This window comes from Felis catus, chromosome F1 (assembly GCF_018350175.1).
Source record: "Felis catus isolate Fca126 chromosome F1, F.catus_Fca126_mat1.0, whole genome shotgun sequence".
Classification (NCBI taxonomy): Eukaryota; Metazoa; Chordata; class Mammalia; order Carnivora; family Felidae; genus Felis; species Felis catus.
Genome location: NC_058384.1, coordinates 15,528,374 through 15,542,065, shown reverse-complemented (window position 1 = coordinate 15,542,065; position 13,692 = coordinate 15,528,374). Strand labels below are relative to the sequence as shown.

The 13,692-nt window shown below is 38.1% G+C and overlaps 1 protein-coding gene across 6 annotated transcripts in view; it reads left to right on the top strand.

Annotated features, from left to right (window-relative positions):
• ANKRD45 (ankyrin repeat domain 45) overlaps positions 1–13,692 on the top strand; it is a 47,729-nt gene that overhangs the window by 28,034 nt on the left and 6,003 nt on the right. For all 6 annotated transcript variants that reach the window (XM_011290879.4, XM_045048826.1, XM_045048828.1 and 3 more), the window contains 2 exons: positions 9,576–9,670; positions 11,836–11,974. In XM_011290879.4, coding sequence (XP_011289181.3) covers positions 9,576–9,670; positions 11,836–11,974 — 234 coding nt within the window. The remainder of the gene's footprint in view (positions 1–9,575; positions 9,671–11,835; positions 11,975–13,692) is intronic.

The following is a 13,692-nucleotide window of genomic DNA, read 5'->3' as shown; positions in this document are numbered from 1 at the left end:
TAATAAATTCTGTAATTGTATTAATAGATTTTCTTGGAAATAATTTACTTGTATCTCCTCCAAGCCTTCTTTTAGAGTGCCAGTTTTATATCTACTTAAAAAATTGCTATAGCCATACCATTTCACACAATTTAGCATCTGCTTCTATTTTTTCACTCTGGAATGCCCTTCCCTTCAAATAGCTAAGCAAATATTGAGTCCCTCCCCCTTTTATTTACTTTTTTAAAATATTTTTTAACGTTTATTTATTTTTGAGACAGAGAGAGACAGAGCATGAATGGGGGAGGGTCAGAGAGAGAGGGAGACACAGAATCTTAAACAGGCTCCAGGCTCTGAGCTGTCAGCATGGAGCCCAATGCGGGGCTCGAACTCATGGACCGTGAGATCATGACCTGAGCGGAAGTCGGACGCTTAACTGACCAAGCCACCCAGGCGCCCCAAGTCCCTCCCCCTTTTAAACCATGTTCCTTTGGTGGGAATGTGGTACTGTTAGATAGTGGGTGGGGGGTGGGGAATTTGGCATGGTATATGATAAAAAGAGGAGGCATAAACCCTGCCTTCAAGGAGCTTACTATCTAGAGGTAGAAGCCAAAAACTAGATAGGAAAAATTACAAGACAGACTGAAATAAGAGCTAGATCAAATTTTAATCATGTAATGGTTGAGAGAGCAATGAGTTCTACCTGGCGGAATCAGAAGTTTCACAGAAGGGTATTTGAGTAAGCGTTGAAGGAGTAGAATTTTTGTAGATGGCAACAGAGAGGGCGTCTTAGGTTGAGGAAACATAACAAGGAAATTCTATGTCAACATTCCTATAACCAATATTTGTTGAGTACCTCTATGTGCTAAATGCTGTTTCAGGACCTGAGAATATATACACAGCTTGGCACAAAACAGCATTTGTGTCCATGAAGTTTACCTTCTAATATGGAGACCCATAAAATCTATCTGTTTAAATCTATGTATCTGTGGAGTGCTACTGAGAAAAGTAGACTGGTAAGGGGGTTATGAAGTTGCCAGCAAGTGAATGAATGAGTGTGTTCCTTTATAGAGGGCCATCAGGAAAGGCCTCTTGATAAGCTAATGTCTGAGCAGAGACCAGAACCATGTTGACGTTTGGGGATGTCATGCTGTAAACAATGGATAGATTCTCTGGATGAATGTTAGAGGGGATAAAGCCGGAAAGGTGGTTTGTGGCTAGATCGATGTTGGAGGGCCCTGTATTTTATTCAGCAGTCAGTAGGGAGTCATTTATAGAGTTTTGAGGAGAGGAGTGACCTAATCATAAGCTTACCGTGTTCCAGGCACTGTGCCAAGATACTTCCACATGCTCTGCTAGATTTTGTTTAGTTACGACAATCTTCCGAGGACTGTACCTAATACTTCCTTTTGTAGATAAAGCTGAGAGGGGTTAAGGTATTACTGTGGTCCTATTGTCTATGTCCCCCTCTACCTCCAGTTCATATGTTGAATACTAATGCCCAGTGTGGTAGTATTAGGAGGTAGGGCCTTTGGGAGGTGCTTAGGACATGAGGGTGGAACCTTCATGAGTAAGATTAGTGTCTTTATCAGAGTTCCCACAGAGCTCCCTAGCCCCTTCCACCATGTGAAGACATAGTGAGAAGGTGCCAGCTATGAAGGAAGAGGGCTCTCATCAGACTGCAAACCATGTTGGTTCCTTGATCTTGGATTTCTTGGTTTCCAGAACTATGAGAAAAGAATTTCTGTTGTTTATAATCTACCTAGTCTGTGATATTTTTCTATAGCAAGCTGAATGCACTACACAGGTATGGTGGCATTAAGAGGATGCTTGCAATAAATCCCTTTCTCTAGCAAGCCACCAAAATAAACATGTGCTTTCAGTAAAATCAGCATGCTTATTATAGAAATGCAGTTTCAAAACAAGCCCTTTAATCCCGCCTTCCAACTAATGCCTCTCCTAAGTTCCATCCTGTATTGGAGTTCTGGGACCACCACTGACTCCAGGTTACCAAATAGCAGAGCCAAAATCCGAACCTTAGATTCCAGTTTAGGGAATTAATTTTGCTTGCAATGCGAATGATGAGTTTGAAGTTCTGAGGTGCTGGAAGCAAGGAATACCAAGAATACCAATTAACTGGTCCCTATGCATGAATACTGTTCCAGATGTAGATCTCAATGTAACCTCTTTTGTTATGTTCACTTTATAGATAGATGAATGAGGCTTAGAAGATTGTTAGGTACTACAGATGGCACAGTTGAGCATTACAGTGAGTTTTTTCCTTAAGTTTTTTATTTCCATTCCAGTAAGTTAACATACGGTTCAATACAGTTTTAGGTGTATAATTTAGTGATTCAGCACTTCCCTACATGACCTTATTCGTCACAAGTGCGCTCCTTAATCCCCATCATCTATTTCACCCATCCCCAACCCACCACACCTCTGGTAACCATCAGTTGCTCTCTATAGTTAAGATTCTGTTTCTTTTTTATTATTATTATTTTTTTTTTATTTTTTGAAGGGGGGCGGGTTGGACAAAGGGCAGAGAGAGAGAAGGAGACACAGAATCTGAAGCAGGCTCCAGGCTCCAAGTTGTCAGCACAGAGCCTGACGCTGGACAAAAACTCATGAACCATGAGATCATGACCTGAGCCAAAGTTGGCTGCTTAACAGACTGAGCCACCCAGGCATCCCAAGATTCTGTTTCTTGGTGTGTTTCTTTCTTTTTTTCCCCTTTGATCCTTTGTTTTGTTTCTTAAATTCCACATATGAATGAAATCATACGGTATTTGTCTTTCTCTGACTGACTTATTTCACTTAGCATAATACTTTCTAGCTCCATCCATGTCCTTGCAAATGGCAAGATTTCATTCTTTTTTATGGCTGAGTAATATTCCATTATGTGTGTGTGTATATATATATATATATATATATATATATATATATATATATATATATATACCACACCATCTTTACCCATTTGTCAGTGGATGGACACTTGGCCTGTTTCCACATTGTACATAATGCTGCTATAAACCTTGGGATGCATGTATACCTTTGAATTGGTACTATTGTATTCTTTGGGTAAATACCTAATAGTGCAATTGCTAGATCTTAGGGTAGTTCTATTTTTAACTTTTTGATGAACCTGCATACTATTTTCCATAGTGGCTGCACAAGTTTGCATTCCCACCAACGATGCAAGAGAGTTCCTTTCTCCACATCCTCACCAACACCTGTTGTTTCTTGTGTTGTTGATTTTAGCCATTATGATGGGCTTATCTCATTGAGGTGATATCTCATTGTAGTTTTGATTTATGTTTCCCTGATGATGAATTATATGGAGCATCTTTTCAAGTATCTGTTGACCATCTGGATGTCTTCATTTGAAAAATGTCTATTCATGGGGCGCCTGGGTGGCGCAGTCGGTTAAGCGTCCGACTCCAGCCAGGTCACGATCTCGCGGTCTGTGAGTTCGAGCCCCGCGTCGGGCTCTGGGCTGATGGCTCAGAGCCTGGAGCCTGTTTCCGATTCTGTGTCTCCCTCTCTCTCTGCCCCTCCCCCGTTCATGCTCTGTCTCTCTCTGTCCCAAAAATAAATAAACGTTGAAAAAAAATTTAAAAAAAATGTACTAAAAGTGTTCTTTAAAAAAAAAAAAAGAAAAAAAAAGAAAAATGTCTATTCATGTATTCTGCCCATTTTTTAATTGGATTATTTGTTTTTTGAGTGTTAAGTTCTTTGTATTTTAGATACTAACACTTCATCAGATATTTGCAAATATTGCCCCCATTCCTCAGGTTGCCGTTTAGTTTTGTTGATTGTTTCCTTCCCTGTGCAGAAGCCTTTTGTTTTGATGAAGTCCCAATAGTTTGTTTGTTTATTTATTTATTTATTTAGTCCAATGGTTTATTTTTGCTTTTTTTCCCCTTGCCCCCAGAGACATATCTAGAGAGAAGTTACTGTGGCTGGTGTCAAAGATGTTATGGCTTGTGTGCTCTAGGATTTTAATGGTTTTAAGTTTCTAATTTAGGTCTTTCATCCATTTTGAATTTATTTTTGTGTACAGTGTAACAAAGTGGTCCAGTTTCATTCTTTCACATGTTGCTGTCCCGCTTTCCCAACACTATTTGTTGAAGAGACTGTCTTTTTCCCACTGGATATTCTTTCCTGCTTTGTCAAAGATTAATTGACCATATAGCTGTAGGTTCATTTCTGGGTTTTCTGTTCTGTTTGATTGATCAATGTGTCTATTTTTGTGCCAGTACCATACTGTTTTGAATCACTACAGTTTTATAATATAACTTGAAGTCCAGAATTGTGATGCTCCAGCTTTGCTTTTCTTTTTCAAGGTTGCTTTGGGTATTTGGAGTATTTTGTGGTTCATACAAAATTTTAGGATTGTTTGTTCTGGCTCTGTGAAAATGCTGGTGGTATTTTGATAGGGATTGAATTAAATGTGTAGATGGATTCGGGTTATACAGACATTTTGACAATATTTGTTCTTCCAGTCCACGAGCATGGAATGTCTTTTCATTTCTTTGAGTCCTCCTTAATTTCTTATATCAGTGATTTGTAGTTTTCAGAGTACAGGTCTTTCACCTCTTTGATTAGGTTTTTTCATAGGTATATTATGGGTTTTGGTGTAGTTGTAAATGGGATTGATTCCTTAATTTGTCTTACTGCTGCTTCATTATTGGTGTATAGAAATGCAACAGATTTCTGTATGTTGATTTTGTGTCCTGCAACTTTACTAAATTTGTGTATCAGTTCTAGCTATTTTTTCAGTTTTCTTTATACAGTATCAAGTCATCTGCAAATAGTGAAATTTTGACTTCTTCCCTGCCAATTTGGATGCCTTTTATTTGTATTTGACTGTTTGGATAAGACTTCCAGTACTATGTTAAATAATGGTGGTGAGAGTGGACATCCCTGTCTTGTTCCTGACTGTAGAGGAAAAGCTCTCAGTTTTCCCCCACTGAGGATGATATTAGCTGTGTTTTTCATTTATGGCCTTTATTATGTTGAGGTATGTTCCCTCTAACTCTTATTTTGTTGAGGGTTTTTATCATGAATGGATGTTGTACTTTCTCAAATGCTTTTCTGCATCTATTGTAACAGTCATATGGTTCTTTTTTTTTTTATTATTAATGTGGTGTATCACCATGATTGATTTACAAATATTGAACCACTCTTGCAGCCCAGAAATAAATCCCACTTGATCGTCATGAATGATTCTTTTAAATATTTTTTTTTCAACATTTATTTATTTTTGGGACAGAGAAAGACAGAGCATGAACGGGGGAGGGGCAGAGAGAGAGGGAGACACAGAATCAGAAACAGGCTCCAGGCTCTGAGCCATCAGCCCAGAGCCCGACGCGGGGCTCGAACTCACGGACCTCACGGACCGCGAGATCGTGACCTGGCCGAAGTCGGACGCTCAACCGACTGCGCCACCCAGGCGCCCCGATGAATGATTCTTTTAATGTACTGTTGGATTCCATTTGCTAGTTCTATTGAGGGTAATGCTGCCCTCATAGAATGAATCTGGAAGTTTTCCTTCCATCTCTATTTTTTGTAACAGTTTGAGAAGAATAGGTATTAACTCTTCTTGAGATGTTTGGTAGAATTCTCCTGTGAAGCCATCTGGCCTTGGACTTTTGTTTGTTGGGAGACTTTTTATTATGGGTTCAGTTTCTTTGCTGGTTATCAGTCTGTTAAACGTTTTTTATTTTTTGTTACAGTTTTAGAGTCTGTATGTTTCTAGGAATTTACCAATTCCTTTCAGGTTGTCCAGTTTGTTGGCATATAGATTTTCATAATATTCTCCTATAATTGTTTGTATTTTTGTGGTGTTGGTTGTTATTTTTCCTCTCTTGTTTGTGATTTTATTTATTTGGGTCCTTTCTCTTTTCAGTTTGATAGGTCTGGCTAGAGCTTTATCAATTGTATTAAGTTTGTCAAAGAATCAGCTCCTGATTTCATTGATTTGTTCTACTGGCAGGGCTTGAACTCATGAGCTCATGATCTGAGCGGAAACCAAGAATCTGACGCTTAACTGACTGAGCCATCCAGGTGCCCCTCTGACTGATTCTTTTTTAACTCTTATCTCTGTGGTAATTGTCTCCCTGAAGTCATCCATTCTTTTCTCAACCCCTATGAATATGCTTATAACTGTTGCTTTAAATTCCTGATCAGGCATGTTACTTATATCTGTTTTGATTAGATCTCTGACCATGATCTTATCTTGTTCTTTCATTTGGGATGAATTCCTTTGTCTTGGCATTCCTTTGACTTGTCTAAGTCTCTGCCGCTGCCTTCCTCGTCATCGCTGCCTTCGTCGCCATCGTCATCGTCGTCTTCTTCTTCAATATGGCCTCCTCTCACCCTTTAGTTGTGGAATTGTTCTGTTAGTCTTCAGGTTCATTTCTGGGGTATTTAGGATGATTTGACAGTTGTCTATTTGGGTTTGTGGGATGAGGCAAGTGTAGGGTCCTCCTACTGTGTTGCCATTTTCTTCTGTATAGTGATTTTTTTTAAGTCTCTCAAAAACTCCTATGTGGAGTTTCATGAAATTGTACGCTGATCATGGTAGACTGGATAATGGCCCCTGAAGATCTGGTCCTAATCACTGCAAGCTGTGAATGTTATAGGGCAAAATGGACTTTGCAGATATGATTAAGGATTTTGAGAGTGAGACATTATCCTGGATTCTCCTGATGGACCCTAAATATAATCACAAGTGTCCTTGTAAGAGGAAAGTAGATGTTTGACATGAAGAGGAAGAGGTGAAGTGATGCTAGAAGCAGAGATTGGTGTGATGCACTTTGAAGGTATTGGGAGAAGCCACAATCTGAGGAAACAAAATTGCTAGAAGGTGAAAAAGGCAAGGAATAGGTTTTCTCCTCAGGCCTCCAGAAGGAATCAGCCCTACCCATGCCTGACTTTAGTCCAGTGAAACCAATCTCAGACTTCTGGCATCTAGAATTATAATAGAATAAATTAACGTTTTAAGCCATCAAGTCTGTGATAATTTGTTAGAGCAGCCATAGGGAACCAATGCAGATTTTGGTGTCTGGAAGTGAGGTGTAGCTGTAACAAATACCTAAAAATGTAGAAGTGGCTTTGGAATTGGGTAATGAGTAGATGGAAGATTTTTGAGGTGCAGAATAGGAAAAGCCTAGGTTGCTTTGAGCAGATTATTGGTAGAAACATGTTAGAGATGCTGCTGGAGAGGGCTCAGAAGGAAATGAGCATGTTATTGGAAACTGGAGGAAGGGTGGTTATGGCAGAAAGCTTGGCTGAATTGTGTCCTGTCCATATATGGAAAGCAACACTTGTAAGTGGGGAACTTGGACATGTAGCTGAAGAGATTTCCAAGCAAAGCATTGAAGGCATGGCCTGGTTTCTTCTTGTTGTTTATAATAAAATGTGAGAGGGGAATGATAAATTGAGGGAAAAAAACTCTTATGTTAAAAGGGAAACAGGACTTGATGATTTGGGAAATTCTCAGCCTATCTAGGTAGCAACAGTGCTAAAATTAGAAGATTCACTGTTAGGAAAGTGTGCTTTGTAGAAAAGGCATGGGTGTGGTTGGACAGTGTTTTGTGGGTGCTGAGAAGATTGGGTGTGTGACTCATGGCTCCCCTCAGCCATCTTAGCAGAAGTCAGAAATAGAAATGAAATTATCCAAGAAAGACCTGTGGAGGAGCCTCTTGTTTAATGAAACGAGTCTCTGTGACCTGCAAGGAGACTCACAGCATTTTTGAGAATGTTGTACTGGTAGGAAACATTGTCAGTTTGAACAAAGGGAAGTAGAGAAAACAAAACAGAAAAAGGCTGCTGGACTCCCCAAACCCTACAGACAGTAAATGGACTGATGAGACTATTCACCTGTAAACACATGCTACCGTTCCTCAAAAAGGATGACTCAGGCTGGAGCCACAGTCCAAGAGGATGGAGCCTTGTGCCACAGAGGATTCTTGCTAGGTTTTGACACCTAACAGGATTTGCATTGTGGGATTCTAAAGTTGCTTGGGACTGGTGGCTCCTGTTTTCCTTTCACTCTCTCCCTTTATGAATGCCAATGTCTACAATTGTTACCATTATATTTTGGAAGTAGAGAACTTGTTTTCTAGTTTCACAAGTCTATACAGATGGAGAGGAATCTTACCCCAGGATTATGCATCATACCAAAGTTTCACCCATAGCTTGTTTAGATTATTTAGATGATGAGATATGAGACTTTTGAGCTGATGATATTTTAGATGAGCATTGGACATGGGTTAATTTTGTAATGGGTTGAGACTTTTGAATGTTGGGATGGAGTAAATGTGTTTTGCTTGTGGGATAGGTGTGAACTTTAGGGCAGGCTGTGATGAGCTAAAAAATGGCTACCGAAGATATATATATGTCATTATCCCTGGATCCTGTGAATGTTTCTTCATATGGCAAAAGGGATTTTGTAGATCCTCAGTTAAGGATCTTGAGATGGAGAGATTATTCTAGATTATCCAGGTGAGACCTATGGTCCTTTGAAGATGGAGGAAGGAACCCCCCCCCCCCCCACCAGTCAAGGACACAGGCCACCACTAGCAGTTGAAAAGGGCAAGAAAATGGGTTTTCCCCTTAAGGCCCTCTGAAGTATTCAGCCTTGCCAACAGCTTGACTTTAGTCCACTGATACCAATTTCAGTCTTCTGGCCTCTAGAACTGTGGGAGAATAAATTTGTATTGTTGTAAGCCACCAAAAATTTGTGGCAATTTGGTATAGCAGCCACAGGGAGCACATACATCAACCTCCAAATTAATTTGGAGTTTAGCTACAATTTGAAATATTCAGTTGTTCCATCTAGGAATATGGTAAGCCTTTTCATTTATTTGAATCTTTTATTTCTCTCAAAGTGTAATTGTATTCGAACAAGTCTTGCAGATTTTGTGATGACATTACTATGGGTGCTATAGTGAATGGAATTATTTTAAACACTTTTTTTTTTTTAAAGAGAAAAGCTATTTTGGAATTTATTTTGAAGGATCATGAAGGGTAAAGCAAGTGACAGTTTGTCTATTGGAAATGAGTTTTTGTTCCTTTCTCCAGAGTAGATTATTTTTATGTTTATTTTTATTTATTTTTATTTTTTAGAGTGAGAGAGTGAGTGTGAGCAAGGGAAAGGGGGAAAGAGGGAAAGAGAGAGAATCTTAAGCAGGCTCCACACTTAGTGTGGAGCATGACAGGGGGCTTGATCCCATGACCCTGGGATCATGACCTGAGCCAAAATCAAGAGTTGGGCGCTCAACCAACTGAGCCACCCAGGTGTCCTTCCAGAGTAGATATTTTAATGGAATATGATCTCGTTGGGATTAAGTATCACATGTTTATTTGTCTTCAAAATTTTAGGAATTATTGTAGGAACACAGTTAGTGTCCCAAAGCACTGTGCTAGTTGAGTATTATCTATCTTGAAATTCAGTGAAAGCAACCTCAACAAATCTCCTACATACAGTCTTTATAAACTCTGGATGTATAATAGTACAGTGGAAATAGTTGAGCATATTTTTTAGTCTTTGTCTTATTGTGCTATTTATTGTCCTGTTCCTTCAGATGCAAGGCTGACTCTGAAAAAATATATTGCAAAGGTCTCTGCAGCTGTTACAGACACAGAAAAGGGACCAGGGAAGCTCTTTAAGGAAGACAAGGTACTGCATTGTGACTACTGTTTGTTCAGAGGTCTTTTGAGAATTTTGCCTTTTATCTTTAATTTCTTATACTAATGCTCTAGAGGTAGGTCGTGGTCCTTGCTGGTGTCTTCTCCCTCCCTTGCTTCCTCCTTCCCTCTTATCTACCCTTACTCCTTCCTTCCTTCCTTCCCTCCTTCCTTAGTAAACTAGTGAAAAGAGAATGATAAAAATTAAATGAAATGATATTAAAGAGTGACATAGAGATACATGTACTAAGTATTACATCCAACAACATAAATACATTTTGAAATGTATTGTTGAAGTGAAGAAAAAATCACCAAAGACTAGAAATTTGAGCTTTATAGCTCAAAACCAAGCAAAATGAAACTATATTGTTTAGGGATATCTACATATGGGGTAAAACTATTAAAAAAGAAAAGCAAAGTTATAAACACAGATTGTGGTGATCTGTTGGAGGAGGGCAGGGGGATAAATTAGGGGAGAAGCACAGAAATAGTGTTAATAGTACCGGCCATGTTCTGGTTATTCTGTTGATTAGTGAGTTCTACTGATACTCATGTCATTAAGTTTTGCTTTAAAACTTACATATACATCATATTTTAGTATCTATGTATATATACATTACATATTTCTTAATGTTTCATATTATACATGATGGTAAACAAAGGCACAAATATAAAGACAGCTAATTCTAAAGCCAGCTTGCCACATTTACCATATACTAAGCATTACATGTGGACTAATTTATTGCTTTGGATGTACACTAAAATAAAAAGATATGCTCCAGGTACTAGAAATGTGGTTTAGTTTTAAATGATCTCTTGCATTTCTGTGCAAGATGTTCTGTGAATTCCCTGTGACTTCTAATTCTGATGAAAAAGAATTAGCTATTGCTAAAAGTGTAAGACAGCTCCAAGTCTGAGAATATAAGTGACACATTTCACTTGTGGTTTGTAAAACAGTTTACAAAATCTCTTATGAAACCAACAAAATATAGGCCAAGTTCTATTAGAGTAGCTATTGCAGCTATTAAATCTGAGAAAGAAAAATTTCCTGGCACAGACAGTACTCTGTTCAACTAGGTACTATAAAAGTTCTTTTAATTTCAATTTTTAAATATTTGGTTATTTGAGCTAGAAAATATTATATACAAATAGTAATAATTAGAATAAAATTGAAATGCCTAAAGCAAACTTACTAGCTTCCTTTCTTCCATTTCCAGTCTTACTGTCCTGGGGTTCTGATAACAATCTTGTGTTAGTTTCACCATACAAATTTCACCATTTCAGTTATATAAACACATGTATTCACACATACAGTTTTATAAGATTTTGTTTTTTTATAAAACTATATATTTATAAAATATATAAATATAAATACAAATTTATATTTATATTTTTATAAAACTATATATTTATCCTTAATTTGCTTTTTTTTTCTTTTAATAATATATTATGGCCATCCTTCCAAATCCACTTGATTTCTGCATACACTACTGCCTATTTAATAATAGGGACAGGACATGCAAAAAATGCATTCTTTTCTCTTTCTTATTATGAACCACAGAACAATAAACATCTTAAATCAGACACCCTCAGTTTGCTGTGTGTGTGCCAAGATAGCTTTGATGCAAATTGAGAAGTTTTCAGTGAGGTGGAGCTCTTCTTGCGTTTCTGGCACTTCCTCTCTTCTGAACCCTCTGAGAGGGAATAAACTTCCTGTTGAGTTGCATCCAGTTCATACCATCCACCTATTCTCCAACCTTTGCAAACACTTCCCTTTGTCACAGGGCTCAATGAAAATAAAGAATTAGGGAGAGGATGTACACTGGCCCAGGGCTTCAGGACTGTAAATTATGAGTTTTATTTTACACAACATTCCACTAATGTTAGAGCTGCACTGTCCAATATAGCAGCCACTAGTCACATGTAGTTATTTTAAGTTAGAATTGATTAAAAATTAAATAAATTGAGTTCCTCAGTCACACTTGTCCCTTTTCTAGCACTCAGTGGATAAATGTCAAATGGTGACTACATTGGACGATGCAGATAGAGCATTTCCACCATCACAGAAAGTTCTCTTGCACAGTGCTAGTTCAGAGATACTATAGAGTTTTATTTTTTAATAAACAAGTAGAAAGTAAGTTCTGTTTCTATCTCTAGAATACCATCCTCAGTGCATGCCGTATAAAAAATGAATGGTTGGAAACCCATTTGGAAGCTTCTCTCAGCGAGCTTTTGGAGCAGAAACAACAATTGGAAGATATTGTGACTCCTATCTTCACAAAAATGGCAACACCACGTAAGTTTTGGATAAAAATGGTTTGAATGTCAGAAAAGATGAATATTCAATGTTCAGTGTTATTTCTGAGGTTAACAACTTCTGATTTTGACAATCTTCATTAACCTTTTACAAGCTCATGATACAAGTATGATATAACTCCCTAGATTTATTATTAGCTTCAATATTAGTAACAATTATTATTTCTGTAGAGAATGTCTCATATTGATATTGTTGCCATTATTAATTAATTTTATATAATTTACTATGCCTTTGATTTTCAACTAGGAAACCCAGTCCTCCTAGGAGATAGAATGGCAGAATTTGAAAAAGCGCTTTCAGTATTATAACTGTGCTTTGAAAATCCTGTTGGGGGAACAGTCTCCTGTCAATGGGGAAGCTGCACTTGGTGACAGGCATCCCTAAGAATTTTTAAAATATCAGTTTTATTGAGATTTAATTCTTTTTAAAAAAAAATTTTTTTTTAATGTTTATTTATTTTTGAGACAGAGAGAGACAGAGCATGAACGGGGGAGGGTCAGAGAGAGAGGGAGACACAGAATCTGAAACAGGCTCCAGGCTCTGAGCAGTCAGCACAGAGCCTGACGCGGGGCTCAAACTCACATACCGCGAGATTGTGACCTGAGCCGAAGTCGGACGCTTAACCGACTGAGCCACCCAGGCGCCCCGAGATTTAATTCTTATACTATAAAATTCACCAATTAAAAATGCACAATCCACTGGTTTTCAATATATTCACAGAGTTATATAATCATCACCACCATCCAATTTTAGAACATAAACACCCCAAAAGGAAACACCATACCCATTCGCAGTAACCCCTCCCCCCGCCCTCCTTCCCATAAGGTTCCTACAACCATTTATCTTTTGTATTTCTATAGAATTGCCCATTCTGGACAAGATTTGCCCATTGTGGACATTTCATGAATAGAATCATACAATTTGTGCCATTTTGTGTCTGGCTTCTTTCATTTAGCATGCTGTATTCAAGGTCCATATATGTTGTAACATCCGTATTCCTTTTTGTTCTGAATAATATTCTTATATGGATTCAAACTTACCCAAACTTACCTATATATTCATTAGTTGATTCATATTTAACTTTCCATGCTTTTGAGTATTGTAAATAATGCTGCTGTGAACTTTTGTGTACAAATTTGTATGACTGCATGTTTTCATTTCTCTTGGGAGAATTGCTGGGCCATATGGTAACTCTGCCTCTTCATTTGAGGAACTGCTGAATGTTTCCAATAAGCAGAGTATATGAAGATTCCAATTTATCCACGACATTATCAACATCTATCATTGTCCTTTAAAAAAAATTTTTTTTTTAATCTTTATTATTTATTTTTGAGAGAGAGAAAGAGAGAGACAGAAAGAGAGGGAATGAGCAGGGGAGGGGGCAGAGAGAGAGGGAGACATAGAGTCCAAAGCAGGCTCCAGGCTCTGAGCTGGTAGCACAGAGCCCCATGCGGGGCTCGAACCCACAAACTGAGATCATGACCTGAGCCGAAGTCGGACACTTAACCGACTGAGCCACCCAGGCACCCCCTATCATTGTCTTTTAAAAAACTTTTAGCCATCCTAGTGGGTGTGAAGTGATACCTTAATATAGTTCAGATTTGCATTTCCTTAATTATTAATCATGTTAAACATCTTTTCATGTGCTGACTGGCTATTTGTATATTTTCTTTGGAGATGTGTCTTTTGGACTCCTT